Source organism: Vanacampus margaritifer, chromosome 15 (assembly GCF_051991255.1).
Source record: "Vanacampus margaritifer isolate UIUO_Vmar chromosome 15, RoL_Vmar_1.0, whole genome shotgun sequence".
NCBI classification, from domain to species: Eukaryota; Metazoa; Chordata; class Actinopteri; order Syngnathiformes; family Syngnathidae; genus Vanacampus; species Vanacampus margaritifer.
The window spans coordinates 15,773,843-15,798,690 of NC_135446.1; the positions used below are offsets into that span (position 1 = coordinate 15,773,843).

The following is a 24,848-nucleotide window of genomic DNA, read 5'->3' on the forward strand; positions in this document are numbered from 1 at the left end:
CAAATTCAAAATGAAAACCTTTACAAGGAGAATGGAGGCGAGTGACTCCAGGTGGCTGATATCACTCACTAGGTCACACCCTTTAAAAGCACACCAACATGTACATATAAAACTTATTTATATTTATTATTTATTTATTTTATTATGTATTTATTTAGGAAAATGTGGGTTTTGGAGGCTGGAATAGATCATTGGCATTTCAATTCATTTTAAATGGTAAGAATTTGTATTTACCTTTTGAAATTGAGTTGTGGCTTGTTCATGGAACGAAGTTTTCCGGAAATTGCCGAACTATGACGCCGCTCGTCGGTTTCTGTACGCCCTTGAACTGACAGTTGAGCCGTTCCGAGGTTTTCCGGAAAGTGCCGAACTATGACGGAGAGCGCCAACCGAAACGACGCTTGTCGGGAGTACTTTCGACAAGATGGCGGACGAGGATATTACGCTTGATGGACAGCCTTTACAATCCCTCAGAGTCGCGGATTTGAAAGCCGCGCTGGAGCAGAGAAACCTGTCCAAAAGCGGGGCGAAGAACAAACTCATCCAGCGACTGAAGGGGGTGAGTTCAGTGACTAAGTGGGCGCCTTGTGTGGAGTGTGGACAAGTTTACTAGCAGTAGGCTGGCGGAGGAGTGAGGAGGAGAAGTGGGGCTGGAGGGTCTTAACGGCGTGTGACGGCTTGAAAGCGGGAAGAAGTAAGCAAGTCGTGTCGGTGCCAAATACAGCACATTAACACTTGGAACGGTGTACTGTAATGGTGGACGTTGGTGGACGTCGCTAGGACGGCTAAGCTAACAGCGAGCCTCGCTTCGCGGCTGAATTGGTAACTAGTTATGGGGCACCGTGTTGCACAGTTGGAGTGTGCACCTGTCAAGTGGAGGCCTAATCCGGACGGAAATGAGCGAACAGCCGCTCTTCGTGAACCTAAAAACAAAAACGAAATAAACAACCACTCGTGTCGTGTGGGCCCACGTTGTTATGTTTGTTGTTTGCTGCGGCCGTATCAAGGCCACGGAGCACGGTTTACATGTGAACTCGAATTACCACAACCAAACCGTGCACGGTACATAGCTCTTGACATGGGGGTCCTCAATTTACGACGCTCTTCCGTTCATACGATGACGGCGTAATATGGACGTATCACGGAGCTCGCCATAGTCTGTCCCTGTACTACGCTAACTTAGAACGTTAAAATGTACATTACATAACCATATCTCATATCTAATCGTAATTGTAGTCAAAATTGTATGAAAAACATTTCCAGGGACCAGGACATAAACATTTAACGGTCAAATAACTCACTTATGCTAAGTTCTGATTACAGTAAATACAGTATGTGTATGGAAAAATCTTATAACAGTTACGTTAAAAATAGTAAGCACTTAGTGTGCCCTTTTTGCCATATTTTTTTATTACTAACTTATGCTAACACAGTAAAGTCATAATTACAACAAATATTAAGCACTTCCATCCCATAAATATAAAATAATACATGAAAAAACATTTATTCCTTCTTTATCTGATGGTATTTTACTGTTCCATGCAGGCACTGATGCTGGAGAACCTGCAAAAGTCATCCACCTCTCACAGCGGACGGCAGCCCAACTCTCAGGTAGTGCCGATTTAATTCTTTTGGTCCTTTTTTCAAAAGCATTCTATAGACCACTTGTTTTGTTTTTGTTTCACACCACATAAATATTGTTTATTTTTGTTGCAGATCGGGGAGGAGATGAGCCAGAATAGCTTCATCCAACAGTATCTGGCCAAGCAGCAGGAACTCCTCCGTCATAGACTGGAGAGAGAAGCCCATCTTGAGGAGGGGAATGATGGTATAACAAGCTCTTAAACACACTCTCAGTCCTCGATTAAATAAGATCATTGTTCCATTAGTTTGAACGGGAAGCTGTTAAAAGTGACTTGAGGCATTACAGAAACAGCAGAAAAATACATGATGCAAATAGGTGACTTTATTTAGTGAATAGTTTCAAATATTGTTTTAAATTTGCAAGTTCATGAATGATGATTCACAAAGTAGAAACTGATGCAGCTACTAGCAATAGCTCTTTTTCTTCTTTCCGCTTGACAGAAAGCCCAGCAATGCCAGAAGAGGATGAAGACCAGTCAGACAACGACAGCTCATCCTGTGTCTCTGACAAGGTCGGTGTCCCACATGTTGACGAGTACAGTGGTTTATAAACACTCAACACTAAGCGCCACCTAAAAAACAGCTAGCTTTCCAAGTATTCCGTACCAAAAACGAGGCAGAGGGTTTATTCCCCAAAATAACATTATTGTAAGCCACTGAAACATTATGCACAGGATGAACATTTACACTATGGTTCAGTTAAAATATATTGCTGGTAAAAATGAAATACAAATGTGAATAAATACATTAATGTATTGAATGCAAATGCATTGCACTTTAAAGTTAAATTATAACTGAGCTATAATTAAATAATGTAGTCATCCCTCACCATATTAACGCTGTGAGAATCACTCGACTAGTAATTCAGTGAAGTCAGTCTAACGTATGAATTTTTGCCAAAGCAGAATCCGCCTGTGGCAGAGAGGGCAGGATCTCTGAGGGGTGAAGGGGCGACGTCACATAGGCCCGATGGTGCCGCTGATCACATGGAGGCTCCGGAAGCTCCCAGCGCGAAGCTGCAGAGGGCTACCTTTCCTCAAGGACACAAGGAGCCGCCGGCCCCCTCTCCTCCCCGCGCCGTGGCCTCTCTGTCGGTGCGCGTTCTGGGCCAACCGGACCGCCAAGGACTGCCCCCGGCCTTGTCCAGAGCCCAAGAGAAGGAGGGCGTTGCACCGAGCGAAACCGGATCAGCCCACCCTATCCTCCACCTCAGCCGATCGGCCGGCGTCTCATCCGGCAGTCAAGTCCAAGAGGACAGTGATGACGACGACGATGACAATGATGATAGCGGGGATGACGAGGATTGGGGGCCAGGGCCCGGCGGAGCACGAAAAAGCAACCGGGCCCCTGCGCAGCCTTCACAGATGCCCGCCAGTTCTGTGAGGTCCAAACGCAAGCTTCAGCCTCCACAGCACATCCCGCCACCGCAGCAGCCACACCAGAATTTGATGCAACTGCGCCACCCAACGCCCCCTCCTTCGCCACCCCCTGACCTGTTTCCCCTCCCGGACACTCCCAAGCAGAGCCCACCGGACAACGACGACAAGGAGGGAGAATGCTCCAATGCGCCACGCGGTGTCCCGCCTCACACCTCGCAGAGGCGAGACTCCGACTCGAGATCCCGCTCCAGCAGTCCCGAGCCCCCTGTGAAGCGCAGACTGGGCCCGCTCTCTCTGCTGGTGCACAAGATGGAGTCCGAGGAGGCGCAGACCAGTGCGGGCAACAGCGAGTCTCCAGAGGGGAGCGAGAAGAAAGACAAAGAGCCGAGCGATCGAAAGGAGGAAGACAAGAAAGCGCGAGACGAAGAGCAGCTGGGCAAGAAAAAGCAGGCAGCTGAGGCTAACCGCATGGCCGGAGGAGACTCGGGTTCCTCATCAGATTCGGACTCGCAGTCTGACTCTTCGTCAAAATCGTCATCGTCATCGTCCGTCAGGGTTAAGTCACGTCGTGTGAGGCAGCCAAAGGTCAGTGTTTAAGCTAATAGAAGTGATTTCCCCAGTATAGATAGATGAACAGAGATATGTTATTTGTAGTCAGTAAATCATAATTTACGAACCAAAGGGAAGTTGGGTCACGATATAGTGGTTGGGTACCACTGCAATAGGGCGTAACAAAGATCTGGGAATTTCAGATTTGTTGTTGCCATTTATGTGACAGCTAAAAAAAAAAAAACGCTTTATTTTCATTTGAATGTGTGTGTGTGTCTCTCATCATGTCACAGAAAGCCGAGCTAGGACAACACGCAGATAAAGAGACAAAGGGAACGGGGACTGAGAAAGGACACCTCCTGAAAAGGTTTGCAGCAACACTCGAGTAGAATTTGCCCAAACTGATGAAATTGCTGCTAACTGATTGTCTAGGTCTGCTGCCATGTTAGGTGACAGCTAATGTTTGTGCTCAAGGGCTGACAGGCACTTGGTCTTATTTCTTTCTAGTCAACCAATATTTTAATTAGGCTTTTAAAAAAAAATCAACAATTTAATGTTACTTGTTTATTTTAAGTGAGTTTATTTTGATAATAATGCGTATGTTTGTATTTTAAATTCTACTATGAACAATTGTGCATCTAGTTCAGGTATTATAGGACTCATGATCATGAATATGGTCAGTGGGCTGGACTCCCCCTCGTCTACAGTATGTAAAATGTGATATAACATGACCTGGTGGTCAATTCCTGAAACAAACAGCATGATAAGAACCAGTCATGCTTGCTTTCCTGTGCCATTTTCTTCCAAACAGGAAAACCATTATTATTATACATATATATTAGATAAAGACAGCATATTGAACACAACACAATTTGGATTAATTTTTTCAGGTAAGTAGAGTCTGTTGTAGTTTAGAGTTCATATTATCCATGAATTATACAGATACATTTGTTCTTGTGTGGTGCAAAGCGGGGTACAAGTGCAAGTACATCTGCCTGTGTGTCAGGATATTCTGAGTCTCCTCTCCAGCCTTTGTGTGGAGGTTGCATGTGTGTGCTTCCTCCCCCATTACAAAAACACGGAAGACTCAAAATTGTCCGTAAATTTGAGTGGTGGTTGTTGTTTTATATGTAACCTGCGTAATAAGTTATAGTTGACGACGGTGAGCGGAATAGAAAATGGACGGACTTCTGTTGTTGTATCTGTGCCTGAACAAAACTATTTGATTATAGTAATTGCTTTTTTAATTCGCCATTACACACGCTATGGTTGTTTTGTAAACAAACACCAACAACCGAAAGCTTTTGTAATCTAAAGTAAAGAAGTCGTGGGATTTTATAAATTGTTCAATTTGTGGTCAGGCATGTCTTGGGACCCCCTATCACTGGGATTGGCTGTCGCCTTTTTTCTCCTGAATGGGCCCTCATCTTCCTCCTGTTACATTGGTGTAATTTTTGCTTGTAGCTAACGGCGCCACCCGGCCTTTAATTAATTACAAGGGTATTAGTAATATTGTCGTATGTTTGTATCGAGGTTTAAGAGTCGCTAATGTAACGTTTATTTTGCGGGTGAGATCGCTATATAATTGGGTGCGTGTGTTTGTTTTTTCTTTTTTTTTACTTGACGCCGCTTTCACTAGCCAACATGGCTAGCATGCCCACATTGCATCCTTGATCGCGACGCAGTAATTAGCTGCGCTGTGATCGAAACCCCTCCGACAGGAATCAAATTTTTGGAAAACCCTCTGCGGACAGGGACGATCGCTTAGCGCGAGTGTGGTTCGTTTCTGTCGGGCGGCCCTTCTTCGAGACAGGCGGGAATGTTATCCGAGGCTAACAAAAACGGGTAAGAATGGGAGCGAGCCAGAGGGCGACACTGGGTGGTGGTGATGGATTGGGAGCATGTGGGAACAGCGACGGGCGTCTTTTGTTGTTTGAAGTAGTGGCCGCTGTTTATTTTCAATCTTAATTGAATCATTCGAACGTCAACCCGTCGTTCTCAGGAGCAATGTGCATGTAGTCCCACTGTTGGCATGAGAGCAGATGAGGGTGGATGGGGCCCAACACACTAATTGCTTATATTAGTTACGCTATTATGTTTAGTAAGAGTTTAAGAGTTAGGGTAATATTGAGATTGGGTTGATTTTATCTAGTTTTCTACAATAGTCGTTTAGCTAACCCATGGATCCTATTCTGGGCAACTACTATAGAGAGTGAATAAATAATCCCCATTGATATGTGTTATAGACCCATATGACCCTTTTTCCCCCTCATTTTCTGGCAGGGAGGTGTCGGAGCCTAGCGAGGCGGCTATGTCAGAGGTGGAGCCCCGCTTGGAGAGCGGAGATGGCCGGCAATCCGCACCGGGCACTGAGCCCGTCGATGGCGAGGGCTGCCTGGAGGAGGTATGGCTGGCCAAGAAGGCCGAGTGTTTGGTCATCTCCCGCTAAAACCTTGCATTGTCATTCACAAACGAGCATGATTAGTTGAAACAAGGTTCACTTCAAACCAACCCAACTTGGAGAAGAACCCAAGTACAGTGGTACCTCGATTTACAAGTGACCAGGCTTACTGTTTTGCAATATGAGCCGTCGCTAAACATTTTTTTTTTTGCCGTATTGTTCCGCTAGTGTATAGCTAGTTATAACCCTTTAATCAACTGATTCTTGAACACAAACAGTGCAGCAACATACTTGGACGATATAACAATTTTCACACCCATATACTCTTTATTTTTGGTGAATAAATGGCTGATGCAGCGTAGGTGAAATTATTTTGTTTACATCCAAGCCAAGGGATGCATGTGAAGAAGCTTTACAATACCATCCGGCTTAATATTCTTTTTTTAAATAATTGTTACTGTATTATTTTAAAGTGTAATACTGGGAAGTGCAAATAAATAAATAAATAAAAACATGTTAGAAAATATTTTTGGGAGGTGTTTTGTTGCAGAACAAATTAAACTCAAATCAAGGCACCACTGTACTATATTGGGTAATTCTTATCCGGTTTTTGCTGTGGCGATTCACTGCGTTTACTTTTAACCCAACTAATTACCCATAATGCTCCCAATCGGCCCATGAGTGCAGACGCCGGGTAGTTATTCACTTAACTCATTCAAACCACGCCGCCCAAACTGCATGTCCCACATTGAAGGGCTTGTTTGTCTTGTAGCATTGTGCTTTCACTATTTGCTTAAAGTTGCACTTCAGATGTTTATATCAGGACGTAACTTGGTCTAGTCAGTAGTCTCAAGAAATCCATTTTTTTAAGCATTTAATGAGTGGTGGGGTGTGTAGTGATGCATCATGGCTTCTTTCTTGCCTCTTTTCTTTCTCTTTCCTTCTTGAGTCTTTTGTATCCCCTCATGAACGCTTCTCTCTTAAATATATTTATGGTGTGATTGTTGTTTTAAAACCACATTGATTGCTTTGTTATGAAGGTGCCCATGCCTCTTCCATTGCCCCTAATGGTACAAGCTGCGTACTACTACTACCACCACCACCACCTCCACCAACAACACCTCCTCCTCTCCTCCTACTCCTCCTTCAACTCCTGTCCCGATATGCCTGAATGCGTCGCTGCTGCCTGAGTTAGGTCCAGAGTCTGCAACCCCTTGTGGCACTGAATAAAGTCTGAGCCACAAGCAGGAACTGGATCGCACGTCAGACCAGCAGCAGCAGTGGCATCCATGGTAACGGCAAACCCCAGTTGTCACGGTAACCTTGCCTCGAGACTTGGAAGCTGAACTGAACTGAACTGAACTGGACTGTACCCTTGTGGTGCTGATATACAACAATGGACAGAGGGATAGTGTGCCGTCCAGATACCTTCTTGTTTTGTGACACTGGACTGAACGTCAACCACAAGTCAAATGTGGATATTTCTCCCACTTTCTGAATGGAAATAAGTCTTGTTATGACACTATCAAATGCGGTTTGGATAAAGCTGCTCTACATGGACATCTTGAACAAGCTTCCAATGGACATAAAGCCGTGGAAATGTCATTTGTTGGCTGGACTTGCTGGGTGTGTAGCCAAGATTTTCTGGATTGCACTTGAATGCTGTGAAAGCGTCGTTTCTGCGTCCATGACGTCTTTCCGCCCCCAGCTTGGCACCATTTTGAGTTCTCCCACATGTACTGCTTTCTGGATTACAATTCTGAATGCCACAAATGGCTTATTTTTTATCGTTTCAATTCTTCAGGTGGCTTTTTTTAATCGTTTTTTTGTCTTCTCATTTTTGAGACCATACAAGGACTTTCCAAAAGACTCAGAATGGACTTGTACTTTGGCCCGCAGAATCAAGGACATTAAAGTAAACCTGTCCCCCTGACCCCTTCCCAAGGACTTAATTGTGACTTTGTGAACAGCCATTGATGAACAAATGCAGCAGTCCCCCTTCAAAGACTAAAAGTTCACCCCAGTGATCAGTTCCTGCACACTCAAATCGAGGCATGCCCCCACTCCTCCGTCTTCCCCGATTGGATCCTTGTTGCCTAGATACAGTGCACAGGGTCGTGCGGTTGGGCCCTAGTCGAGCCAGTAAGGAATCAGGTGTCAAATGGTACCAGGCAATCACTTTTCACCATTTAAATTGTCTATTTGCGAGAGGAATTAACATTCCTCATTGTAATTCACAAAACATTTTTTGATACTGCAGTTTCATTTGTGATAGTCTGACTCAAGTGGTAGTGCTAAAAGTCTGCAGTCTATTGTTAAATATGCAAATCCTTTGTGACTCCAAGGCTCAGTTTTCCACCTCTGCTTCAATGAACACAATTTGAGGAATTTTTCACATAGAATGGCTTCTAATGACCTGACAGTTTTTTTTAAATTACTTAACGCGCAGTTGAAACTTAAAAGTAAATTCAATTATATTTAAAATGGAATATGCAGAAAATGTGATGTGAACACACTCAACTAGTTTGTCACATACACACTTTCATGTGTGTGTAACACATAGTAGTATTTTAATAGTTTTATGTTTGTGTCCTTGAGCAGAGGCGGAAAACTGATTTCTCTGGGCTCTCCTCAGGCATTTTTTTTAACCCCCAAAAACTCTTCCTCGCCACATTTTCTTGTTTGACCTGTTGCCTGTTTTAAGTTCCCATCTCACCCCACACCCCTTTGGGGTTTCTGTATGTTCTTTTTCTGTCTCTCCTTCGCTTTTCAGAGCACCACTCCAAAGGCTTTTGCTGCTCGCAAGATCTCCCTGACCAGTAGGTGGACGGCAACGGATTACCCCGAGGTTCTAGTTTCTGCCCCTGCTTTTTCCTCTTGATTTGACTGTGGCTCTTTCCGCAGGCAACAAGATGCCGCCTGTCAATGCCGATGGAGGAGCGGGAGATGCCGACACTGGAGTTGCAGCGGGGCGAAAGAGGCGTTGGGGCTCCAGCGCAGCGGCCACTACCAAGAAGCCGTCCATCAGCATCACGACTGACTCACTCAAGGTGGGGGGAAATAAAGAAAACTCTCATTTAGGGATAGAACGGTTTGTGAGTGGCAAGCTGAGCTCATCCACGGTCATGATCATGTTCATCGTTCTCAATTTGGTTCCTCATAATTTCTCAATCCTGTCCTTGTATGTGCCCCACAGTCTCTAATTCCAGATATCAAAATAGCCCAAGAGGCTGTGGTGGACCTGCACCCAGAGGAGCTGCAGCTATCCGGGGATGAAGACAACAGGGACAATGGCCAAGGAGACAATGACGACGGTCTAAAGATCCGACGCACGGTTACACAGGTAAGTGAGCCATTTGAACAGCGGTGGCAGTCTTTTGTCTGCCGACCTGTGACTATTACGTGTGCACGTTCTCCCTAGGTGGTCCCCGGGGACAGGCAGGAGAACGGGCGGGGCGAGGAGGAGGAGGAGGAGGAGGCGGAGGAGGACATGGAGACGGCGCAGCGAGAAATCCCGCGCCCAACCCTTGTAGAGCTACCCAAGCAAACTCCTCCAGAGAAGCCATCAGAGAAGATTGACGAAGAGCTGAAGAAAGGTGAACATTCGGAACGTCTTACTCTAAATCTCCGAGCTCTCCATTCACGCTTTTCTCGCCCTAAGCTTCCCCCAACGACGGTTTGGTGCGTCGCTCCATCAGTCAGCAGCGGTCCGGCGTGTCCATCACAATCGATGACCCTATCCGCTCCACGCGGCAGCCTTCACCGCCCCGCGGCAAACTTTCAAATATCATCCACGTGACCAACCTGGTAAGTTTGGAACAGAAGATCATGCGCGGTGTCTCACTAGAACAGGTGTGGGCAAACTTTGGTGCTCACAGATTTGCATTTGTCATTCATAGAAGAAAGTATATAATGTTAAGGTTCAAAATAAGTGGGTTTCACATTGCAGTTGGCGAGTTAAAATTCACATTTTGCACCTCATTAAAACACCTTGAATAGCCGAACTGCGGAGACTCCCAAAAAGCTGATCTTGACCCACACGTTGCTAATTAAAATAAAAAATATATATATCTTTTTTTTCCTCTTTTCATTTTGATAACTAATTCATTGAGTGTTTTAATTTGCCACAACCACATTTGTTGATTTTGCTCATTCAAAGGTACGACCGTTCACGTTGGGCCAGCTCAAAGAGCTGCTGAAGCAGACAGGGAGCCTGGTAGAAGAGGGCTTCTGGATTGACAAGATCAAGTCTCACTGCTACGTCACGGTCAGGCGCCGACGCTTATACTCAAGTTTAGATGTTCGTCCCTGGGCTAATTGTCTTCTTTCCGCCATGTCCAGTACGCTACAACAGAGGAGGCGGCGGCTACCAGAGAAGCTCTCCATGGAGTCAAATGGCCACAGAGCAATCCCAAAGTGCTCAATGTGGACTTCTGTCAACAGGATGAGGTAAAGGTTGCACACGTACCGATTGGCACACATGTCAATACTGACCAGTATGTAGGAAGTAGCACATTCCCGTTTTTGTTCCTGTTCTCCCATACGCAGCTCGACTTCCACAAAGGTTTGTTGAAGCCGAACCGCGTGGAGCCGCAAGTCCCCCAGCCGGTCCCGCCGCCACAGAGCCGGCCGCCCCCGCTCATGCCTGAGCGGGACAAGGAACGAGAACGGGAGCGCGATAGGGAACGGGAGCACGGGCCGGTAGCCGTGCGGGACCTGTGGGCCGAGCGGCAGCGGCAAATGGAGCGCCGTGAGCGGGCCCGCGGGGAGCGCGAGTGGGACCGCGACAAGGTCCACGACTTTGCCAGGCCGGGGCCGGACAAGGGCGAGCGTCGCTCCAGGTCCCGGGATCGAGAGCGGCGGAGGCGGGAAAGGCCAAAGAGCAAGGAGAGGAAGACTGACAAGAAGGGTGGGTTGATAAATATATTGTTTCCCATAAAAATAAAATCCCCCTTCTGGGATTTCTTTTGATTTTTATAGTTTTAAAACGTCCCCCCCAGCATTAACTTCCATATAAATATTTTTTCCTCACAGATAATAAAAAAGTGTGTGTCTCCTCGTGAAAATTTAAATGTCTCTTTAGTCTAAACATGTATACAAACACAGTCTTTGATAAATTAACATTAACAAATGTTCAATAATATAACAGTAAAATGAGCCATCAAGCTCCAAGGAAAGCCGTCCAGCTCTCTCACGCTCTTTTCTCATGTGGAGTTGCCCGGGTGAGGCAAGGCGACCTCTGTAAAATATTTGAAGCCTGGGAAGCACATTCCTCAGGTCAAAAGTTTCCAACGTGTCGATAAATCACTTTGTGTACTTTCTTGTCTCGCGCAAACTAATGTGAAAAAGATTCCGCTAGTGTTGTGTGCAGTGACTACCTCTAGATGGCACTAATGCCTACAGAATGGAGGTCCAGAGCTGGTGGTGTTAAGAGGGAAGGAACTCAAGTACACTCAGGAGTTTTATCTGTGGCCCTCGAAGGCCATTGTAGGGCTTAAAAGAAACTTGGTATCATTGCCAAGAATGCGCAGCTTTACAAGCAGTCAAGCCAGTCTTGTGCAACTGACCTTCCTGTTTTTTTTGTCACCATCAGAGAAGACAGACGAGCCTCCCGCAAAGCTTCTCGACGACTTGTTCCTCAAGACCAAAACGGCTCCTTGTATATACTGGCTTCCCCTCACTGAAGAACAGGTTAGTGTTTGTCCGTGAGGGAAGCGTATCTGCATACATTTACATACATTTCTTATTTTTATTATTGTCTGTGAATTTCAATGGTGTAGGTGAGTTTAATGACCTATACCACGGATGAGCACTTAAATTTTGGCGGGGGCCACAAATTTTCATCAGCGCTCACTGCTACTCAGGCCACATAGGAACACGCACTTCCTAGCAAGGTGTATAACAAAAATGCTATTTTAAATATGGACAAAATGCATGCATACATGCAAAATATGTGCTGTTAACATATTTTATTTTTATAGTACATTTTTCAATGCATGTATTAAAGATCCACTATCCTAAAACAATGGGTTTGACGCAAACTTAACTTAATAACTTTTAAAAAAATATATATATATATATATATATATTCCTCTTTTTTGTTTTGTTTTTATTTTTGATAAAGTTGAATTCAGATAGCAGTAATTTGTGCTGTGTAAGCTGGTCACAGAACCTTGTGTATATTTTAGAGGTGCACTGAGTAATCAATAGCTAGAATTGATTATTAAATTAATGGGTAATTATTTGGAAACCTTTTTTAAAATTGTCCATGTCTTTGGAGTTTAAGCCTCAGCATTAAGTGTCTTTGTTTTGAATCGAAATAAAACATTTATGAACATCTGCCTCTACTTTGGAAAGCAATGATCGTTTTTATGCGGTTTGTAACCAAACCAGAAAATGAATCATAATTCACTTGTTTGCACATTTATGTCAATTTGAAGTAATGTCCTAGTATTTCATAAAGGGATTGAAATTGTTTTGTTTATTTAATCTGATTAACCACAAAATAATTGCCACATTAATCCATTGTTAAAATAAATATGAGTTGCAGACCCTATATTATTGTTATTTCGCCCTCCACCAGGCAGCACAGAGGGTGGTGGAACGCAGCGAGCGGCAAAAGGAGCGAGAGCGGCGGCTTAAGGAGCAGCAAGACGAGCAGGAAAAAGTTAGGGAGGAGCGGAAGAAGGAGAGGCTGAAGGCCCGGGAAAAAGAAGGCAGAGGCGCCAATGGCGGCGCGCCGGCGTCCAGCAGGGGAGGCGACGCCGACCAGGACAAGGAGCAAGGCCGGATCAAAGATGGCGAGCGGAGGCGGGAAGGCGAACGCCGACCCGGACGGCCACCAGTTGGGCGGCGCTCTCGTAGCTGTAGCGACACCCGAGACAGACGCCGCTGAAGCACGCGGAAGAGGGAGGGCAGACGCCCTCGTGATGTGGCGTCCGTTTGGAGGGGGCAGCGTTGTCCTTCTGAGGTTTGGGAGGCCTTTTTTTTTCTCTTCAACTTCTGTGGTTCCAGTTTATTCCTCCCAAAGCCCTATAATAAAGTTCAAAATAGACACCCTATCCTTCAAAACTTTTCTCTGAGCAGTTTTAGTGTTTCCAACTTGCTTCAGCACTGATCTTTACAGATGTGAGGGTTCTTTAGTTTTGTTTTTTTACATTTGATCAGTCATGTTGAAACAGAGAAGTTGCTATCATAATCTGTGTTTATTTTAAGAGGAAAATTGTTCCCTGTAAAATCCATATATACTTAATTGCAAACAATTAGAGATATTGGACTTTGGGGTGACATTTCAGGGTGATCTTAAAATGCCTTTAAGTGAACTTTTGACTTTCTGGAACTTTAAAATGTCCATATGTTTCAGTAGTTGTAACAAGAATCTGAATGTTGAATTTCGCAATACACTTCGTGATGCTATTCACATTGTGACCTCAAAAAGCAAGACCGCACCAAACAAATTAGCAGACCTGACCATCAAGCAGTCAGTGGGAAAGAGTCCATTGCGTGAAGAGCAGCTCAATGCTCAGCAGGTTGATAAGGAGAGACTGGAAGAGTCACAGAAAGGCATCGATTGATGTGAAGTTAAAAAGTGCTTGAACCGTTGGACATTAAAAAGTTCGCAGAAAGTTAATAGTTCTCTTTAAAGGATTTTCTGCATTTTGGGTTCATCCAGTGAAATTTCTAAAAGCCGCTTTGTGAGTAGGGAATCTAATAGGAAATCCCAATTGTTTTTGTTTTTGAATACCCTTAGTTGAAATATGGCTCCATTTTTACTTTACTATTTTAACTTTTTTTTAACTTGATTTTTGTTGCTGCTGAATGTATCACAAGTCATGACAAATAAGTTAATAAATTTAAGTGCTGTCCAACTCAAGCTGGTAAAATCTTGGCCTCTTGCTCTCTAATCTGTTGGGGGTGGGGTGGGGGGGGGTGAGACTGTCAAGTTCAGAAGCTTCGAAATCTCTTTTATATGAACTCTGAAATGTACAACCACAAAGCAGTCTTATTAAATCTATCATCAGAACACAAACGTGTTATTACAGCATACAGAAATGACAGTAATTGTCCTCAAATTTAACTGGTTTAACAAAATCTCTTAAAGTGAGATTTAAGTGCAAAATGTTTGCCAACAAAATATGTACAGTTAAGCAGGATCCTTTTGTTCTTCTACAGCAAATGAGCAGTAGTCTCTTTTCCTGTTCCTTTTTTTTTTTTTTTTTTTTTTGTGACCATACAGTAAAAGTAGAACAACAGCAGGCACGTTAAAGGAGCTGCAGGAATGTCTTGATATCAGCAGTTACATGTTGAGAGGCAAAAGAACCGAAGCACGCGAGGGAGGGGTTCCTCAGTTGTGCGTCGCGGCGCTGCACGCTCGGCTCATGTGACACGGGTGGCAGAGCAGATGAGAGTCCAGCGGGAAGCACTGCGAGCCGGGTTTATCGGAGAGCTGCTTGCCGCACTCCTGCGGGGAGGAGATAAGGAATGCGCGCGGGAAGTGATGTCAGCTTGCGCAAACAAAAGGGGACGGTGGGGGGGGGTGTATGTGTGCATTGCTCACCTCGCAGTGGTAACACTCAAAATGGTAGTCCTTGTTCATGGACACAACCCTGAGGATCTCCTCGCTGCCCTGCAAAACAATTCCAGAATGAACTACTTTCTGGAGGGATTGCGCGGAACGCTGTAGAAACTTAAAAATGTGAGACTTTTGGAAAAAATTAGGTAAAATGGCCATTTTCAAAATGATTACATTTCTCTATTCAGTTTAACATTTTCTCAAATAAAACAGGGATTTTTGATTTTAGAGTTTCAACTATTTGACTGTAGAGAAATATTAGACTTTGCAAAATCTCTCCCATTAACTCATTCACTGCCATTGACGGCTATAGACGTCAAAAATTCATTTTAACTATTTCTATTAGTTTAAAAAAAAAATCAACTTTTTTTAACAAGAGTATGAAAAACTAAAAAAAATCATCTTTATTGTACATTTAGAACAGATATAAAATTTGTGATTAATCGTGAGTTAATTTGAGAAGTCATGCGATTAATTACGATAAAAAAAATGTAATCACCTGACGCCCACAATTTTTTATAATCTTTAGGTTTTTTTTTTTTAAACAAAAGATTATTAAAAATAACAAAGCATAATAATTATTAAAAAGAAATTATTAAAAATTTAAAAAAAAAATTTTTAAGAAAGGATTAAAAAATATATATATATATATATTTATAAATTAAGGGCGTCAGGCGATTCTAATTTTTAATCATAATTAATCGCATTACTTTACTAGTTAACTCGTGCTTAATCACAAATGTTATCTGTTCTAAATTAGCAATCTTTTTTTTCCTAGGTTTTCTTAAAAAAAAAAAATGTAACTAATAGAAATAGTTAAAATGATTTTTTTGTACGTTTATAGCCGTCAATGGCAGTGAATGACTTAATTTGGGAGTGTTGTCATTTCAAATGTGCAAATCTTTGAAGAGTTACTACTAGCACGGATATCCTAAATGAGTTAGCATTTGAACGTTGAAATGATTGTGAAATGTGGAAAATGAAGCGTGCCCCCCCCCCCCCCCCCAAAAAAAAAAAAAACAAAAAAAAACACTTTGTGGCCGTCATGGCACTCACCTCAGTGGGTAAGATGGGCTGCAAACAGGCAGCACACTTTGGGGCAAAAGTCCTGCAGAAAAGGGAAACGACAAAGTTTAGAAAACCAGAAATGGCCAAGTGATGTGAAAGTGTGAACGAGATGCAGATACTTGTTGTAGTCGGCCACGCAGTAGATGTTGCTGTGCTGGTCCACAGTGAACGGCACCCCATCCAAGGCCTTGGCGCACACTACACAGCGGAAGCAGCCGGGGTGATAAGAGTTCCCCAGCGCCTGCAGGATCTGAGGCCACAACCACAATTGTTTTTTTTACATTTTTGGGGTCTGCACGTCTGGGAGTTCAAATATCAGGAGTTGAGGAATGCAACTGTGGTGTCCCTTGGGTCTTTCGCGATCGGTTCCCACCAAGCTGGGAGTGTCAGCGTGGAGAATTCGGGATTTGTTCATTCAGAAGCCCGCGACACGCCCCTTGGGGAATCGTCTGGATGTTCTCATGTATTCAGAGTTGTGGTTTGAAAACATCCACTTAGAAAAATGCTTTATTTTTAGAAAATGCCACGGGAAAGCAAAAGAGGACATTTCTACAAGCGAAAATGTGGAATTCTTCAAGAAATGGCACTTCTTTTACAGTATAGTTGGAAGAAGTTGAGAAATGGTGACTGTTAATAATTGGAATTATGGGAATTCTGTTTACCAGACAATCATGAATGTCCTGAATAAATGTAACATTTAGATGTTGGGACCATTAAATTGTCAAAATTCTCGTTGGGGTTGGGATCATGGGAGAACGCCTCACCTGTTCCAGAATGAGGTGGCCGCACACGCTGCACTTCTCGGCAGCGGCCTGGAATCCGGAAAACTGCAAAAATACAAGAAAAACAATGAGGAGCTGGCGACAAAGTAACAAAAACAGAATCTCACCATGTAATCTTCTTTGCAGTACACCGAGCCGTTGACGTTGTAGAAGTCCTTGTTTCTCAAGGCGCGTCCTGCAAAAACAAACCGGTTTCAAATCCATTTTCTCGCTGGTTTACTTTTAATATTCATATTTTTGACTCACCGCAGGACACGCAGGTGAAACAGCGCGTGTGGTAAAGGCTGTCCAGAGCCTGGCAGGCATTGTCTGTTCCGTACACACCTTTACCGCACTTGATGCAGGTCCCTAGTGGAGGGGCAGAAATGGGGCGTTTAAGTCCGGGGGTGGGATTTGTGTCGCTCGCTTGATCACACTGCCTGTGGGGGGTTTCACACCCAGGAGCCAGGCCCGTTTACTCAGACGCTGCTGACATTAAAGGGAAATTCCAACACTTCCTGTAAACCTCCTCCACCCATCTTCCTCGGCCTTTAGAGAGGAAACGTGTACTCTGCCACAAAATGGTGGGAGTCCATCAGGATGGAGACCTGCTTGGAGGTATTGCGAAAAATAAACCAGAAACCATAGCTAGTTTTTATCTAATTAGGTCAGTCTGAGCGACGCGGTCGTCCACCCCCCCCCCCCCCCCCCCCGACCCACTCCACCCCATTCCCTGTGATCTATTCCAGGATCTGCCCACTTTTTTTTTTTTCTTATGTGGCTGAGGGAGTGCCACGCAAACGGAGCATTCCTGCACGCCGCTCAATATTGGCACCGCCGGAACACTCAGGTCCTCGAAATAACCCGGCTGGAAAAAGGCGGAGAGACTCTTGACTTGAGAAAAGGAACAAACGCGCATTTCAGAAAAACGGTTACATTGGTTTTTTTTTATTCAAACTTAAATAGGACATACAGAAATAAGTAATTGCTTGCCTGTCCACCCGTCAAATGTGAAATCGTTCATCTGAAAATGTGTCTGTAAGGCGGCTCACGGTATAGCAAAATGCCAAACATCAACCGGAACGCGCACACTCACCAGCTAGATCCGGCCCTCACTATAACATACGCGCTCGCCGGCAAGCCCCAGCTCACTGTTATGCATACACCTGCTGGCGAGATGACAAGAGACAATCCGCTGAGCGATGTGGGACAGCCAAACAGCAGCCCTAGTGCACCTTTGCCAGGAAGATCCGGCTCCCACTCTCCAGTTTCCGTCATGCATACACTTGCTGGCAAGATGATCCTGGCTCGAATGCACTCGTTAATAAGATCCAACCCGACTTCAATACACTCACCGGTAAAATCCAGCCTGCACATTTACATTTGTCTGCTACGCATACACTTGCTGGCAAGTCCATGTCTAACATCACAGGCCGGATGTCCCCGGTGAATGTGTTGAAGTGTGAGTTGGATCTCACCGAGTATGGGCATTCCAGTCAGTGTCATCTTGCCAGTAAGTGTGTGCATAACAATAAACTGGAGCTCTATAACGAGTGTGCTGGAGTGGGGGGTTGGATCTCACTGACTAGTGCGTGCATTACATCCAGTGTCATCTCGCCAGCAAGTGTATGCATAACAGGTACTGGAAGGAGCTGCATTCCGGTTGTCGACTCTCTCCGGCAAATGTATGAGGAAAACCAGGCTGGATCTCACCAGCGAGTGTGTACTGCAGCTAGCTGTTCTCTTCTATTTGTGGAAGCACAGCCCAAACCATGGTCGAGGGAAGGGGGGAAAAATGCGGGCATTCCAGCTAGTGTCATCTCGACAGTAAGTGTGTGCATAACAGTCAACTGGAGCTCTATAGCTTGTGTGCTGAAGTGGGGGGTTGGATATCACTGTGCGCATTGCATCCAGTGTCATCTCGCCAGCAAGTGTATGCATAACGGGTACTGGAAGGAGCTGCATTCCAGTTGCCAACTCTCTTCCGGCAAAGTGTATGAGGAAAACCAGGCTGGATCTCGCCAGCGAGTGTGTACTGCAGCTAGCTGTTCTCTTCTATTTGCGGAAGCACAGCCCAAACCATGGTCGAAGGAAGGGGGGGAAAAAAAGACTAAACTCATGGTTCCACATACACTTGCAGACGAGATGACGAAAGTCAAAGCTCATATTTCTTCCCAATAGGCAAAGTGCTACGCCGGTGCGCGTCCCCTGAGGGAACGCATACCTGAGCAGAAAAACAGGCTGCAGCACACCGCCCCTGCATCCACACACACACACACACACAAAGTGGAGCATTACTGTGGCCTGAAGTCACCAGGGGAAAACACACCCTGCCAAAGAAACGGCTCACACACACACATTCATCCAGCCACCGTAACGCACACAAACACAACACACACTGGGCCCTACGCAACCCTTGTGTGACTCACACTAGTGGCTGGCGTTTATATCCCAACCATGCAATTTTCTCCAAGAGTGTTATTTTGAACCGTAGATGCCCAGCATCAGGTAACTGCAAGCAAACCTAGAAAGGGTTTTTTACGATACCGTCTCATGAAAAGTCCATAATACTAGCGTGAAAGGGCCTGTCTTCAACTTGTGCGGATCAGTTTTTAAAACATGTCGACATGTCCCAGCAGGTTTCATGCGGTTGAGACAGCGATATGGCGGGAAAAAAATGATGACCTTCACCGGGAATTAGGGCACTGTGTGACCTTGAGTGCACCTCTGGCCAAAGCCAAAGTGCAGCAGGGTTTTTACTTGCTGGTCCTGGATTTGCCACCACTGCTCTTGACCTGCTCAAGATAACTTCCGGTGTTGAGTTGGCGCCATAAAACTGACTTCACTTAGCGTTAGTTAGCATTTGTCTGCAATCTGAGCTAACTTGAAAAGTAAAATTGGTCTTACCAAAGAATTCCTGACGATTCTCTGCGGCGTCTCGTCCGGCGGTAGCCCCGAGATCCTCCTGAGCCTTGAGCGGTGGCACGTTGGCCGACGACGGTCCAAGCGCCGCGCCGGGTTTGGTCAGAGCCACAGAGTGTTCTTTCAGCATCAAGCCCTCCAGGAGACCCCCGCCTTCGAGAGCCGCATCTCTCAGAAGAAGCCGGGTCAGCTCTTCTTGGTAGCGCGTCCCCGGCAGGTCAGAGTGGCGGCTCTTCTCGCCTAGCGCCACACCGCCTTCTTTGCTTCTCGCCCCCGATCGCTGCTCGTCCCACCACTCGGGGCCCGCCTGGTAGCACGCCGCGGCCGGACTTCCCACCGCGGGTGGGTAGGAGTGCCGACTGTCGTAGGCGCCTTGGCGCATCCTGCCGTCCAGGTATTGAGTCCAGGCCTCCACGGGGGTCCTTCCGTACACGGGCCCCGTCTGCAAGGAAGGGGACTGCTGCTGAGGTGGGATCGAGTACCGGGAGTCGTAGCCCAGGCTGATTCCGCTGGTTCGGTTGCTGCTGCAGCGGCTCCCCATGGGACTGCCGCTCCCTCCGCCACCTCCGCCTCCGCTGGCCGTACTCGAGGCAAAACTGGATCGGGGGCTGACCAGCACAGACTCCTGGAGGCTGAAGGATGAGCACGGACTCAGAGTGGGCCCAGGGGGATAGAAGAAACCATCAGCCGGACGTAGCGGCGGATGAGACAAGGACGCAGGTCTCTGGCTCTCCCACAGTTCGCTCCCTGTGCTCAGGCGTTTATAGAACAAAGCCTCCTGAAGGGAAAGCCGCTTGTGTCTCTCCGGTTCTGAAAGGTAGCCAGTCTCAGCCGTGCCTCTCGGACCCGAACCGTAGCCGACGGTAGTGGGATACGGGGGTGGCGGCGGTTGGGAGAGGAGCTGCTGCCTTCGAACCAGCTGCTGGAGCTCCAGGGAGTAGCGGCGCTGGTTCAGGGACGCCTTGTGACCCGGAGCCTCGCACTCGAGGCCTGGGCCGGACTCTCGCCTCAGGTGGGAATCCAGGCCTTCTCCCAGGTAACATGAGGCCCTTTGCTGGGGGGAGCGCCGCCTCAACGGAGCCAACGTGGAGGGGTGAGACGCTTGTTCTCCATCCGGCTGTACGGACGACGGCTGAGGAAGCTGAGAGGGAGCCATTCCCAGACCGGCACTGCCGCCGCTGTTGTTCCCGTTACTGTTGTTGGCATTCCCAACCGCATCATGTTTCTTTTTGGAGCTGTGGAACTTGACGCTGCCCGAGTCTGTGAGCTTCAGCTTCTCCAGCAATTTGCTTATTGGCCGATCCATGACGAAAAAACACTTTTCCCTACTGTTCTTAAACACTCAAATGCAGCTCAAAAATGACTACACTGAAATGATTAACTGCAGAAAATAAATAGTTAGATAAATAAAGCAAGGGAAGGACTCAAGACATGACTTAAATCTTACTACTTTGCCATCATGTAGACAACCTACTGGCGCGGGTCAGAGGAAGCACACATCCAGGACACTTCTAGCGGTCGAGGGCCTCCTTTGTGGACCCTCGCGTGGCTCCACATCTGCATCGTCCCAAGTCTTGCTAAGCTCTACTTTTGACTATGTGCTGGGAAAGTGTACTTCGTTTCATTGGTTTGCAAAAAGTGATACTAAAGACACCGGATCCGCCTGTGCACGACTCACCCGACTCCTGCCATTCATCCCAGGAATTTAAAAAAACAAAACAAAAAAAAAACCTCACTAGTAGTCCACAGAAAACATACGCATTCCTCGACCCCGTCCAGCAGCGGAGAAATTCTGAAAGACAAGGAGAACTCTGTTCTACCGACTCGTTTCCGTCTCAAAAGACCTACTCGGTATAAATAAAATCCCTCCCAGAGTGCATTGCACGGTCGACAACTTTCTTTCTTTCTTTCTTTCTTCCCCTAAATAATGACTTACCTCCCCCTCTTTTTTATAACAGTCAGGCTAGCTCTGAGTAGGTTAGCTAAGTAAGGGTAAGTATTTTCAAACTAAAATGAAGATCACTTTAGTTCTGTTAAAAACAAGTAGACAGCGGCACTGTTTGTTTTATTTTGAAGGAAAACCCATGACTCAGTCGTTCCATCGCCGTCTAGCTTGACGCTTCCGTCGTTTCTTTATCAGTCAACGGCGGCGGCTTGTTACCCCCTTCTTCGCCCCCCCTTTGCTAACCGGAACACCTCATACGATTTAATACGAGTCCTAATGTTATATTCTTGTTTGACACATCGCTTTCCGACTTCATTTGACGTAAATAATTCTCAAAAGAACTGAGGCGGTGCTTTCTTTGGGTGGCACTATTTGATTGTACCAGCAGCCTGTGGAATGCGCGGAGGCACACTGTGGGAGTAAGGCGGCCTGCCGGGACTCGGGGAGAGATGGAGCCCTTCACCCCAGAGTCACCCCCGCCGCCGTCGGCCTCAAAGCACACTCGCCCCGTTCGCCTTGTCGTTTCGCCCGAGCCTGCGAGTGGCAACTTGTCTGAAAAGCTAACAGAGAAATTCTTCTGGGCTTTAGTGTCGCCGCCATTCCAAACAATACTTTGTAGAGCAGCAAATACGTTAAAAACGAACGGTTTTCATCGGGAAGCACGTTATGTTTATAACCTACTTGTATAAAGCATTTTTTTTAACTACTTGCCAGTTTTACACAGACATTAAACCTTAAAAAAAATCAACCTACATTCTGTTTGTGTAATTAAATATGTTCCCAACACTGTTTTAAAAAAAAAAACACCCAAAAAGTACATAGCCTATACTGCCCAAGATTTATTAGACGTGAAGAGAAACTCGAGGTAAATTGCAAATTGTTCTATATGCCCCTACTAGTCTAAACATGGTACTCTTATTTATACTGTAGAAAAAATAATTAGGCATATTAATACATCCACTTTCAATCAATCTCAGTGTGAAAGTGGATGGATTAACTTGCTTAATCGTGTTTGAATTGTGAAAGATCCCCCCAATAAAAAAAAAATTGCTTTGTGTTGGAATTTCGTCCTGGAAAATGTGGCATACTGACAAAAGTGGGGATTTGTGCAATGTAAATAGGTGTTCTAAATTTGTGAATCGTTTGAATGAGTTGAGAAATGTGAAAAATGAAGGTTGTGTTCAGGTTTCCGTTTCCTGTTTCTGACATGTGGGCCGCGTCCCAGTTCTTGCGCTTCCGCCTTTGTGCCCCTCGGCTGCGCGTTCCCGTCGCCAATGGGCGGGAGCGCGCGTTTGGGGGGCGTAGTGGTGGGGGTGCTAGTGTTGGAACGCGGCCATCAGTGGCCGGAAACGACGTTAATGTGTGAAACACGGAAGTTGCCCAGGTGTCCTGAATGATGTTACAATGAGAAATTGTTTGGGAAATGTTGAAGATAAGACGAGCTAAAGTGGTATTTAGTAGTCGTCAAATGTTTACGTCTGAAGACTAATGAACATTTTTTGACATCATCTGTAGGCCATTTCGTATAATTGCAGGTACTGTACATGAATATCTTTTAGCGTCACCTGGCGGTTATTTGTTGTAAATGCAGGCAACATGGCTGCCCCCATAAGGATGTCTATGTTGCGTTTCACCGGTAAGTCAGAGGATATTTTATACTAATGTGTTGAATTGATTTAAAATCGTTTCGTTTTTATGTGATAGTAGTAGTGTAGTAGTTTGTTTAACCCCCCTTCTAATCTCCAGTAAACACGGCGGCGACGTCGTTTTAGCGTGGCTAACAGCTAATGCTAACAGTGGCAAGAGTACATCCGCTTCACTTTTGTGACTTGTTTCTTCTTCTTGTGTGTGTGTGTGTGTGTGTGTGTGTGTGTGTGTGTGTGTGTGTGTGTGTGTGTTACAGCGTTAAGACAATCTTGCCGGCAGTTGAGCACGACGTGGGGAGCTCAAGGGGGACAAAAGTGGAGGCTAGAGTACGTTGATGGATTCCAATGTTACTCTGTCAAATTCAAGGAGAGGACATTGAACCCCCGCCTATTCGCGAACTAACCCAATCGCGATATTTGTGCTTAAAAAGAAGTCCAAACACTATTGTATATACATTATTGTCATTTCACATTAATAACCGCCCCGCTGACAATCTTGTTTTATATTTGTTGTCCAGGCATGGACTTGCACGCAGTGGCAGCGAATATGGACCTATAACAGATCTACCCGATTGGTCTTTCGCAGGTATACATTCAGCAACACAAACCAAATATGTCCCTTTAGTGCATCAGGTCCGCTGGGTTTCAATTATGCTTGCATTGGTTTGCAGATGGCAGGCCAGCACCACCAATGAAGGGCATGTTGAGGAGAAGGCAGGAGAACGAAGAATTGGTTGTAAGTATTTTTTTTTCTTGATTTAAGCCACTAATCTAACTTAAAAAAATATATTATTAAAATACAAAATGCACATGAGGTGTAGGTATTATTATTGTCCACTCGGGGTCGCCATCCATTCCACATTTTCATATCAGATTTTTTTTTTTGTGTACGCGACTATAAGACAGGAACTAATCTTGTGAGTGACGTGGATGTCAGCGAACGAGAGTGTAAAGTATTTATGTTAACATGAAAATCTAAAATAATAATAATATTAATAATAATATATAAGCTGTTGCTGTAATAATAATGCATCAGATTTATATGGCGCTTTCCTGTAGCACACTCAAAGCATGAATGTCAATTTCTTATTTACTTTTGGGCTTTATTAAATATTTCAACCACAGAGGCGTATCGTGATGCTCGATGCCGAGGTCGACCGAGGCATCGAGTCGTGGCGGGAAAGGGGAGAAGAAGCTCGAAGAGTCGAGGAGCACAAAAGGTCTCTGCTGCTCAAACCTAAAGGGAAGCTATTAAAGAAGAAAAAGGAAACTCACAGTTAGAAATAGCCTGGTAAATAACACCCCCTTCCCCATATTGTTATTATGAAATGTCCAGTTATGTGTGGCTCTTTTATGGAATAAATGATTTCTCCTGAGTTTCAGCCATCTTTTGGTATGTTCTGTTGTTGAAGTTTTTCCAGTTTCCACTGGAGGGCAGCATTTCTTAAGTAAAGAGTCATCTGAAGGCTCAAGCGCCATTTTGTGGACTTTCTGGGCAAAGGGAGGAGCCTCTTTGCAGGGGTGGACAAATATGGTCTTTTTTTTATTACGTTTTTAAATGAAATAATTGGTTAAGATATTTATTGTAGATATTTTGTAAAAGTAAACACATGGATGTTAAATGTTTTATTAAATTGATTAATTTATTGGGAGTTGGTTAATTTTAATATGCATATTAGTTAAATGATTATTGATGAAAATAATGAAATGAAAATGTATTTTATTGTGAATAATAAAGTAAATCAAAAATCTTTACATATACATTTAAAATTGTAGTTATATTTGTAATTAGTACTTATATTTGCTATCACAAATTTTTACTTTAATAAAGCTAATTTTTAGATAATTTATTGAATAATTTACAAATTGTTTATGTAAATAGAAGCAGTTTTCATAAAGATCCTTGTTTTATTATAAATAGTGCAGCAAAAAAAATGCTTAACACAAATTCTACAGTTAAC

The 24,848-nt window shown here is 44.9% G+C and overlaps 3 protein-coding genes across 5 annotated transcripts; 2 read left to right on the plus strand and 1 right to left on the minus strand.

The window, feature by feature from the left end:
* Positions 1 to 370: 370 nt before the first annotated feature.
* acin1b (apoptotic chromatin condensation inducer 1b) lies at positions 371 to 13,846 on the plus strand. Of its 2 annotated transcripts, none has more exons than XM_077544954.1 (17): positions 371 to 559; positions 1,546 to 1,611; positions 1,717 to 1,828; positions 2,086 to 2,156; positions 2,550 to 3,608; positions 3,866 to 3,939; positions 5,856 to 5,976; positions 8,747 to 8,792; positions 8,878 to 9,023; positions 9,170 to 9,316; positions 9,395 to 9,569; positions 9,635 to 9,780; positions 10,133 to 10,240; positions 10,315 to 10,422; positions 10,522 to 10,882; positions 11,567 to 11,664; positions 12,557 to 13,846. In XM_077544954.1, the coding sequence occupies exons 1-17, from the start codon at positions 425 to 427 to the stop codon at positions 12,866 to 12,868; spliced, it is 3,285 nt and encodes a 1,094-aa protein (XP_077401080.1). In that variant the 5' UTR covers positions 371 to 424; the 3' UTR covers positions 12,869 to 13,846. The 2 variants fall into 2 exon arrangements, with proteins under 2 accessions (XP_077401080.1, XP_077401081.1); XM_077544955.1 differs by lacking the exon at positions 371 to 559 and adding an exon at positions 611 to 694.
* A 74-nt stretch (positions 13,847 to 13,920) lies between these two features.
* Positions 13,921 to 21,238, minus strand: ajuba (ajuba LIM protein). 2 transcript variants are annotated; one of them, XM_077544958.1, is made up of 9 exons: positions 20,975 to 21,238; positions 19,282 to 20,897; positions 16,642 to 16,743; positions 16,503 to 16,570; positions 16,378 to 16,440; positions 15,733 to 15,863; positions 15,602 to 15,653; positions 14,531 to 14,599; positions 13,921 to 14,434 (listed from the first exon to the last, which is right to left on the minus strand). In XM_077544958.1, exons 2-9 carry the CDS (start codon positions 20,600 to 20,602, stop codon positions 14,318 to 14,320), a joined length of 1,923 nt encoding a protein of 640 aa, XP_077401084.1. In that variant the 5' UTR covers positions 20,603 to 20,897; positions 20,975 to 21,238; the 3' UTR covers positions 13,921 to 14,317. The 2 variants fall into 2 exon arrangements, with proteins under 2 accessions (XP_077401084.1, XP_077401083.1); XM_077544957.1 differs by having other exon boundaries at positions 19,282 to 21,238.
* A 1,350-nt stretch (positions 21,239 to 22,588) lies between these two features.
* mrpl52 (mitochondrial ribosomal protein L52) lies at positions 22,589 to 24,263 on the plus strand. Its single transcript, XM_077544049.1, has 5 exons — positions 22,589 to 22,877; positions 23,145 to 23,214; positions 23,406 to 23,473; positions 23,559 to 23,623; positions 24,013 to 24,263. The coding sequence occupies exons 1-5, from the start codon at positions 22,838 to 22,840 to the stop codon at positions 24,166 to 24,168; spliced, it is 399 nt and encodes a 132-aa protein (XP_077400175.1). The 5' UTR covers positions 22,589 to 22,837; the 3' UTR covers positions 24,169 to 24,263.
* The last annotated feature ends 585 nt before the right edge of the window (positions 24,264 to 24,848 follow it).